At 45.2% G+C, this 10,000-nt stretch overlaps 1 protein-coding gene across 1 annotated transcript in view; it reads right to left on the reverse strand.

Moving 5' to 3' along the window:
• The window catches only part of tmeff2b (transmembrane protein with EGF-like and two follistatin-like domains 2b), a 58,808-nt gene that overhangs the window by 13,205 nt on the left and 35,603 nt on the right, over positions 1-10,000 (reverse strand). The window contains exons 4-5 of the mRNA XM_076302666.1: positions 8,341-8,367; positions 4,079-4,178 (exon numbers count right to left, since the gene is read on the reverse strand). Coding sequence (XP_076158781.1) covers positions 4,079-4,178; positions 8,341-8,367 — 127 coding nt within the window. The remainder of the gene's footprint in view (positions 1-4,078; positions 4,179-8,340; positions 8,368-10,000) is intronic.

Raw genomic sequence — 10,000 nt, forward strand, 5'->3', positions numbered from 1 at the left:
GGCAACACGGTCTTGTACATGCCAGGGAGAAAAAATGTGATTAGTGTTGCGATGGGCTGGGTGGGTATGCATTTATAAGTGGGGCCCAGAGCTTCTCAGTTTAAGGGCCAGACAGAATCAATAGCACCAGATGTAGCAGCTAATTGCCTATCACAGTCAGTACAAACATAGTTGGGCCCAGCAAGGCACACTGGCAGCTAACATCCCCCAATTACCCCCGCCATGAATTAATCCTCCAATTTAGTCACACAGACACACACACACACACACAAACACAGACTCTCACATACAGTAAATATACAAGCAGGCCCCCCCCTGTCTTCTCCCCCTCTCTCTCTCACACATGCACACACATGCGGCAAGTGTGGCGGTGAAAAGTTTATTTTCAAATTCTGCTGTGCTCCACCAGAATGTATAATCGATGGAACAAACCTCAAAGCGTCCTCTGGGGAGTTCATTAAAATCCATGAGCTGGCACCGAGAGCCGCACAACTTTTACTTTCTGGATCTCCGAGTGTGCGAGACACACTCACACTAACATGCACGCCACCATCTTCTCACAGGTGGAGGTGTGCGGAAGGAACCCCATGCCAGAAACCCCCCAAATCTCCCTGTTTGTCTTCCCACTGACCAGACACTGACCCTCCATGTCGAGCACAGCAGTGCTGACCGCCACGTTCCCCCCCCTTTTTATTCCTGTTTTGGCACTTCATTTGGAAGCTTAGACGATGACAGTTATAATGAATCTCGGACTAATAAAATACCACGGTCCACAGTGCCTGTAGCTACATCCTCATAAGTGTCCAAGACTTTTTAAGTTATTAACGAGAGCTAAGTTATCCAGGTTTAGGGGTTTATGTCGAGCCCTTCATGGTCTGTCAAAACATCCAACACACTTGACGCAAGCTGGACAAGTGCATCACCGATAGCAGCCTATGCTGGGATGAATCTATGAAAAAGATATAGAAGTACCCTGTCAGACCCTGTTAAAGTAACATGTGAGAAGTAAGGAAAATAAACTGAGAGTAATATGTGTTGCAATATGAACAAGTGAATTCCATTTATTTATTTATTTATTTATTTATACAAATGAAGGGTTTTTGTAGTAGATCGACACCTCCAACTGCCTTGTGCTTAGTCTGTACGTGAATGGGTTCAGAAAGTCTACTTCCAGCCTCCGTCTCCATTCCTTGGGATAAGTCAACGGCATTACACTGAGATGAATCTAGCCTTGGCATTACACATATCTAGCAGTCCAATGCCAGACCAGGTATACATCTGTCTGACAAAGAGTTTTCTGCCGAGAAACAAATTACTGGAACATGTGGATCTGAGATGCCTCGAAAAAAAAACACTACTAAGGCTGTACACACTGACCTCTCCTCTAAGAACCACTACAAACCTCTACAGGCCTCTGTACTTTTAGAGGAACAAGGATGGGTGCTGGCCTTAGTCAGTCAATCGTATTTCTTCACAATTCTTAGAGCACAGGACTTAAAACAAGACAAAACGAATACGCTCATTGGAACATTCTCCAGACAATTTCCTTTACACTTTGAAGAAATTGACCCGATCTCCTTCTTTACATTGACTTTCAATTAATTTGCACCAGGCCATAAGGGCGTAAGAGTATATCCATTCTAGACTCCATGTTGTGGAGGCTCGATCAGGGCCATTAGCGATTAAGCATTAGACCGTGGCATTAAAAGCAGCACCTTCATACCTTTAACCTGGCTGAACCCTACCTGTGATTGGCTCACCTCAGGAGGTAATGAGATCGTTAACTCAAGTGCCTGGATCAATTACTGATTAATTATACATGTCTAATTAGACATGTTCATGCCAACTGACAGGAATCCAGGACGCAATTGGAACCACTGTTAGTTGATTAGTGGAAATGGGAAGTGCTACAAGATAGCAGGGATAGAACTGCTCTCTAACTGAGAGAGAAGTGGTCAGTGTGGATTAATTTAAAGATTACACACACACACACACACACACACACACACACACACTACACACTTTTCAAGCCGAGAGCTCAGCTGAGCTATTTGAATGATAATTGACTGCCTTAGGCCGTGAGGCATTAATCCCAGCACTTTGGGAACTCCATTAGATGGAGACCAAACTAAAGTGAGCAGCTGCTTTCCGTACTGCTCTCCGCCACTCTGTTTCCTCTCCATCTCTCTCTCTCTCGCTTTCTCTCTATCTTTCACATTTCTCCTTTTCCTCCTTCACTTATTCCTCTCATCCCTCTCATGTGCTTCTCTCATTCACCAAAACTCTCTTTCATGTTTTCCCTCACCCTCATTCACCATGTCCTCTCCTCTCCATTCACTCTCTTCACCCCCCCTCTCTCTCTGACTTCACTCTCTTTCCATCTCTCTTTCCCCCCTTTTTTCTCTTCCTCACTTTTCATCCTCTCTCTCTTTTTCTCTTTCATTTCTCACTTGCTCTCTCACACACACATACTTTATTTTCATCCTCGCACTTTCTTTCTCTCAATATTTCTTTTCCATCTGCCCTCTGATTTAAAAAAAACACCACTTCGTCTCTAACTCTCTGTCCCTCCATCCTCCTTTCCTTCGTACTCACACCCCCATCACCCTACCACCCACCCATCGCCCCTCCACCTCCCCGTCTCGATCCATCATTTCTGCAGATTGAGTCGGCAGCAACCTGCGTAATCCCTGCGGAAATCCAATTAACATGGGGCCTGCTAGACTGAGTGGCACAGCGTGGCGTTTTAGGCAAATAAGGGGACCCAGACGAAACAAGCGAGCCGTCGACTCCGCGGCGAACCCGCGCCGGATCCGGGCGGCTCTCCGGTGGAACACGTCTCGGGTCTCAGCTGCGGTTTGAGGAGTGGCATAATGAGGGGCGAGACGGGGCTGAGGGAAGCACGAACCCAATCACACGACAGGCAGACAGCCTAACCCCCCCCCCAACCGCCAACACCCTCAACCCCCACCTCCCACCCTCCGCGGCTAAAAATATCCTCCAAGGCAGTAGTCTCCCCAGAAACAAGAGATGCTCAACCCTGGAGCAAGTGACCCCAACTACAGCTTGCCATGATCATACAGATGTGTCCTTCCAGGTCACTTCTAGGTCAAAGGGCTCAACACACGCAGTCATGACCAGAGAATACATGTGCATGCCACCCAGCTAACAACAAATTCTTTTTTTTTTTTTATCAATTCAGCCCAACTTTGGGTAGCCATAAAATCACATCAGACACACACATCCATCGCCACACAAAAACAAACAAGCAATTAAACAGTCCACCCCATTGAGTACATTATAATTATATCCAGACACAGGAAAACACAGCAGGAATAGCACCAGGTGCTGTAGACAATGCCCCTGGTACAGGTCTGATGCTGATCTCAGCCAGAAGCATCTGCTGTATTGAGTGCACACTGCACAGTGTTGAGTAATCTCAGTGTTCATAGTGTAGCAGTATGCTGCTCAGCGTTGAGTATTCATACTAGTGAGTATACTAGTGAGATGACCCTGGTACGGATCTGAAACTAATCTCAGCCTGATCTGAGCCAGTGGCATCTACTGTTTTGAGAGCTCAGTGTTGTGTGTGCACAGTGTTGGGTATTGCTCAGTGTTGAGTATTGCTAGGTGTTCAGTAAGCTGCTTGGTGTTGATTATTGCTAAGTGTTGAGTATTGCTCAGTATTCATGGGTTTCATCAGGTCCTTTTCCACAGGTGTATTAATCAAGCACCATGCAGTCTGCATTGATAATTAAGGTGCTTGATTTTATACACCTGTGGAACGGGACCTGATGAAACCCATGAATTGAGTATGGTCAGTGTTGAGTACGGTCAGTGAGGAGTATTGCTTAGTGTTGAGTATTGCTCAGTATTGATTATGGTCATTGTTGAGTATTCTCAGTATTGAGTATTGCTCAGTATTGAATATGGTCAGTATTGAATACGGTCAGTGTTGAGTATGTTCAGTTTTGAGTACGGTCAGTATTGAATATGGTCAGTGTTGAGTATGGTCAGTGTTGAGTATGGTCAGTGTTAAGTAGTGTTGCTCAGTGGCGATGAAGAGCTCAGTACTGACCAGACGTCCTCTGCGTCCTCGTCACACTCGGCGCCGAACTGGCAGATGTCGCAGGTGGACGTCTCTCTCTGGCTGGTCTCTGCTGAGCCCTCACCACCAGCTGGGGGAAACACAGGAGAGGGATGTCATGCACACACATGAGCGCACACACACACACACACACACACACACACACACACACACACACACACACACACACACACAAACATTTCACACCCAAACATGAAATACACATAGACATAGTCAGAGACCACAACATAGACATGTTTGGGAAAATGCATGTACTGTATATAAAACAAGGAGACCCATATGTGTACAGTATGTAGACACATATAAGAGATATAATTACTGTAAACATTCTGAGAAACACAGGCCTACACCAACACAGTAGACACATCACGTCAGACAATCAAACAGATGATACACCCACAAACTCACACACTCACAGGCGTGAACAGAAATATCCAGACGCCACAAAACAATTAGTGCCACACATTTCAGTGTTAACACTCTAAATTTTCCCTCTTCAGTTCTCATGGCTCTCTGTCTGATCTCCAGTAGACAGAGGATAAAGGAAGAACAGGAAGAGAGCCTGACATGAGGCTAATGAATGCAGTAACAGGATGTACGTGTGTGTGTGTGTGTGTGTGTTTGGGGGGGGGGGGGGGTTTGGTGTTTGTGGCCAGGGAGTGGTCCAGATGCGAACCTCATTATAGCTCGCCTCGTTAGCAGCACTGTCTTCTTGCATCTCATTCAGATAGAGGCTACATCTCAAACACACAGACAGATAATCACACACACACACACACACACACACACACACAAACTCATCTCTCTCCCCTCCCCTTTCTGTGTTCAGGCTCATCCCTCTGCGCTGATAAAAGGCATTCAGAGTCAACACCAAAACCCAATTACAGGCCACAGGGCCTAGACTAATGGCCTTTTGAAACTTTCCCCCCAAAACTACTTAAGAGCACTGCCTTATTGATTTCTCCTCATTCTGCTGAGGCAACCTCTACAGCTACCGCTACAGCTCAGCCAGCAACACTGACAAACGCAGGGCAGAGAGAGAGAGAAAGAGAGAGAGTGAGAGAGAGAGAGAGAGAGAGAGAGAGAGAGAGAGAAAGAGAGATGGGTGAAAGGTAAGAGAGAGGAAGAGAGGAAAGGAGACAGAGGGAGATATTGAGGGAGAAATGAAGAGAAGGGTGGGGGAGTTAAAAGGCCATGGTAACTTAGTGTGAGTTAAATGGTGCTGAGGGGAAATCCATGCAATTCCAATCTCTTACCAACAAACGTAAGGTTATGAATATAACCTTGGTTCTCTGAAGGAGAACACAAGATGTTAACCAATGGTCAGGTGACCAACCCACATGACGTCATCGACAAAACAGTAATCACCTGTCTTAGAGAATTAGACTTAGAGGCCAAAGTGACCAAATGGTCAGGTTCAACGAGTCAATGAGGCCACAATAGGTTAACGTCTCATGTTATCCTTCAGAGAACCAAGGTTATACATAACCTTAAAACAAATGTGTTGGAAACGACACAAACTGTGTTGTCCCTATCTGGGCATAGAGATGTGTTAAAAACAATGCAAGTTGTGTTGTTTTTCAACACATTCGTTTTAAGAGTGTAACCTTATGTTCTCTTTCAGTCGAGTTCACTCAACGTTAACCAATGGGGAGACATAAACCACAGCACTCATTGCAACAGTGGTCATATATTCGCAGAGAACACATCTGCGGGGTGCTACTACTGCAAACACGTCGAGTCGACAATATTGCACAAGCAGAGTGAGTGTGATGCGGCGGCGGAGCACAGCGGTTCACAGGCGCCGGAGTAGTCATGGGGGAGAGATCAGGAGAGCGAACGAAAAGACACAAGGGGTCAGTGGCGGGTGTGGGCACACATGGCCAGTGTATGGCCAGTGTCCCTCTGCTGGTTGACAATGTTGCTCAAGCACTGAAACACTTCTGTCACCGACTGTCTGGTTGTCACGTCCTGGTCAAAAAGGCGACAATATGTCGACAGTGGCAGGCATCAGCCGCCAGAGCGGTCTGCACTCTACACAGCTCCGCCACCTGATGAAGAGACTGTTATTATGGGCACACACATAGATCGACAGGAATAAAATGCCGCGCTGAAAAAGTGGAGGCCTGTCGACAGGTGAATAGCTGGCAAGGCTTGTGAGGGAAACTTCTATTATGTGAGCTTTAGCTTGCTGGTGGGTTTGAGGCTTCCTTCCTTGTAGTTCGAGAGCTTGAGGGTCGCTGATAAATGAAAAGAGGACTAGTTCATCACGGTGCACGACTAAATTCCCGAAGACAGGTGATTACAGGTTGGTTCAGATCGATGACATGCAAGGATGACTTTCCATTGGTTAACGTCGAGTGTTCTCGACTGAAAGAACATGGCAGTGTCATCTAAAATAACACACACACACACGTGCGCGCACACACACACACACACACACTCACACATTCACACTCACACTGCTTGACCATCTCTGCTCTGGAGGAATTGGTGTATAAAAATCCTGACTTGATCTTTCTTTCTTTCTTTCTTTCTTTCTTTCTTTCTTTCTTTCCTTCATTAGCTTGAGGGTCACAGACGAATGAAAAGAGGACTAGTTCATCGCGGTGCATGACTCAATTCCCGAAGACAGGTGATTAGAGGTTGGTTCAGATCGATGACATGCAGGGATGACTTCCCATTAGTTAACGTTGAGTGTCCTCGACTGAAAGAGAACATGGCAGTGTCATCTAAAACAACACACACACACACACAAACACACACACACTCACACTCACACTCACACTGCTTGAGCATCTCTGCTCTGGAGGAATTGCTGTATAAAAATCTAACTTGATCTTTCTTTCTTTCCTTCATTAGCAGCTCCTTAACTAATGATATCATGTTTTTTCTTCTTCCTGTTTTTCTTTCTCTCTCCATGTGAATCATAATCCCTCCATCTCACTTCCTCTTCCCCTGCATCTAGAAGCTATTTATCTCACACTCAGCCTTCACAGTTTCCTCTCCTTCTCACCTTTTTCTTATCACATCATTTCCTGCTACCCCCTCCATTTATTTCTCCTTTCTCTTTCTCTCTCTGTCCATCTCTCTCCTTCCTCGCCCTCTTCTGCTCTATTTTGACTTTCTTGGTTTCAATCATAATCATTTGTTCTCTCTCTCTCTTCTATTTCTCTCTCTTTCTCCCCATAGTTTTTCGTCTTTAATGGAAATGAAAATATTGAGATGTTGAATACATATACTCATTCACCGTACAGAAATCTGTGTCTATATATACCTCCAGTTATGTCGAGTTGGTTTATTAATTCAAAGTTCCTTCAATTATGCATGTCCTTTTTTCCACTAATAGTCATTAGATTGGTATAACTCTGATGCAACTCTGCTGTCATTCTGTCATTTTTTGATTCTGACGAGCAGCCTCCAGTGTGATTAAATTGTTATATAAATAAACGTTATTTATTTCATCATCCCTCCCTTCTCCCTCTCTCTTTTCTTCCCTCCCTTCTCCCTCTCTCTTTTCTTCCCTCCCTTCTCCCTCTCTCTTTTCTTCCCTCCCGGGAGGTTACGTGATTTCATCTGAATGCCAACACCTACACAGTTTCGTGATTTTTTTTGTTCACTTCCTGATCAAACGTCTTGTTTCTGCGTGTCTCACTTCACAGAGCTGTGCCAATAATATAACCTTTCATCGTGTGCCTGTGTCATTTTAATACCACACACTGAGGGACACCCTGCTGTGGAGCTTCTGACGGGGGAGTGTTGTGACAAATCAGACATTAAATCACTCATCAGCCCACCAACAGCTCCACTGAAGAGAGGTGTGAGGAGATCAACATGTTACAGCAAAAGCGTATGAAATATTTATTTTGTGTGTGTGTGTGTGTGTGTGTGTGTGTGTGTGTGTGTGTGTGTGTGTGTGTGTGTGTGTGCGTGTGCGTGCAGCACTTCTGGTACAAAAACAAGAAAAGAGAATATTTTTGAGTCTGTGTGTTGTGTCTTTTTTGTGTGTTGTGTGTACTGTATCTGACAAATGGAGAGTTCTATTACAAAATTAGCAGTTAATCGCAGGAAGTTTGTGTGTGCGTGTGTGTGTGTGTGTGTGTGTGTGTGTGTGTGTGTGTGTGTGTGTGTGTTCTGCATTTTGGTCTATAACTCCTCAGGGTGAAGCAAACAGCATTCATGTTCTGAGACCAGACAAAAGAAACGGGTGAGACAGCAACTCATCGACTTACCATCATCCCCCGAGCCAGAGCCAGCATCTGCAGGAGAGACAGAGAGAGAGGGAGAGAGAGAGAGAGTACACCATTATACTGCTGCTGAAGGAGTGAGAAAAGAAAAGAGGAAGAGAGACAGAGAGAAAGAAAGACATGAAGAAAGTAAACCTGACAAAAAAAAAACAGAATAAATGATGTGAAGGAGTGAAAGAATGATGTGAAGAGAAGGGTAGAGACAAAGGGCCCACATGAGAGAGAGAGAGAGAGAAAGAGAGAGAGAGCGTAGACCTGTAGTCAATACATATAAATATAAATACAGTGAACTGGTGATAGAGAGTACCAGACAGAGGTAGAGACAAACAGTGAAAACGAGAACGAGAGAAAGGGAGCGATCGTGAAAGAGATAAAGAGCGTGGGGGGCGAGTCTGTTTAACGAGCAGCCACAAACAATAGGAGCTGTCTTCAATTAGAGCCTGTGAGAGTGAGAGATGAGCAAGGCTACACGCTACAGTCTCCCCTACTGCTGTTTACGACTCTCCTGCTCCATGTAGGTCACTCCTAATGTCCTCAGCCCACAGCAAACACAGAGAAGGATGGAGGGAACGAGGGGATGAATGGGAACACCACCCGAGTCTTAACAAGGGCACAGCACTGATACAAACACGATCCGAGCATACCTCACATTTTTGAGTCATGCCATTGCAGTTGGATGATTTAGGGGCCCAGGGTCAGCCACACACACACACACACACACACACACACACACACACACACACACACACACACACACACACCAAAATAATGTATTATATGGTACTGCACAGAATGGAATGACACTATGGGTGCCTACTTAAAATTCTTGTAAAAAGGAAGATTGTAGGGTGAGTTAATGACAGCGGACATGACTACTCGTGAAAATATCCAAGAAAGCACAACACTAAAATAAAAAAAAAACAAAAAAAAAAGAAGCTAAGCTTGCAATCAACAGATTGTGCTTTGTTGGTGATTTTGCTACTATGAATTTAACGCCTCACCTGTGTATATCTGAAATTAGCAACATTCACAAGTAATGGCAACAAACGACAATGACACAAGAATCCTCACTGTTTTCTGCAGCTTCCTGATGGTCCACCATTTTGCCTGTGTCACAGTAAAAGTAACTAGTGGGTGACATCTATGTTAAGACAATGTCATGGAGGACAACGACCGACCCGGAGACGATTTAAAGAGGGAAGGTTCAAAAGAACTGCAAAGGTCTCCACTTGTCTTAAAGAACGCACAGTGGCCCGAGGGAGCTCTCTGATTGGTCAGTGGTCAGCAGCGGAGAGAGACGCAATAAAATGTTAAATATGGACACCGTAAGGAGACAGAGAGCAGTGGGTCACTTTACAGTTCCTCTGGGAGGGGGGGGGGGAAGGAAAAAGACCGATTCAGAGACAGAGAGAGGGAGAGAGGGGTAGACAAAAAAGAGCAGGAGAGTGATGGAGAGGGAGAATGAGGAATGGATGGATGTAGAAGAATAGAGAGATAGAGAGAAAGAGAGATGAAGAGGATATTATATTAAAGGTAATTGTGTGAGAGAGACAAGAGAATACCTGGCCTCGGCCCAAGTTATTAAGCCCACCCCTCCCCCTCCTCTTTGGTAGATTGGTATCTTCCCTCTTATAAATGGCAACTT

This window comes from Alosa pseudoharengus, unplaced genomic scaffold (assembly GCF_046254945.1).
Source record: "Alosa pseudoharengus isolate Yale_2024_CS ecotype anadromous, Long Island Sound unplaced genomic scaffold, YU_APseudo_1.1 YU_APseudo_1.1_scf_24, whole genome shotgun sequence".
In the NCBI taxonomy this organism is placed as follows: domain Eukaryota; kingdom Metazoa; phylum Chordata; class Actinopteri; order Clupeiformes; family Clupeidae; genus Alosa; species Alosa pseudoharengus.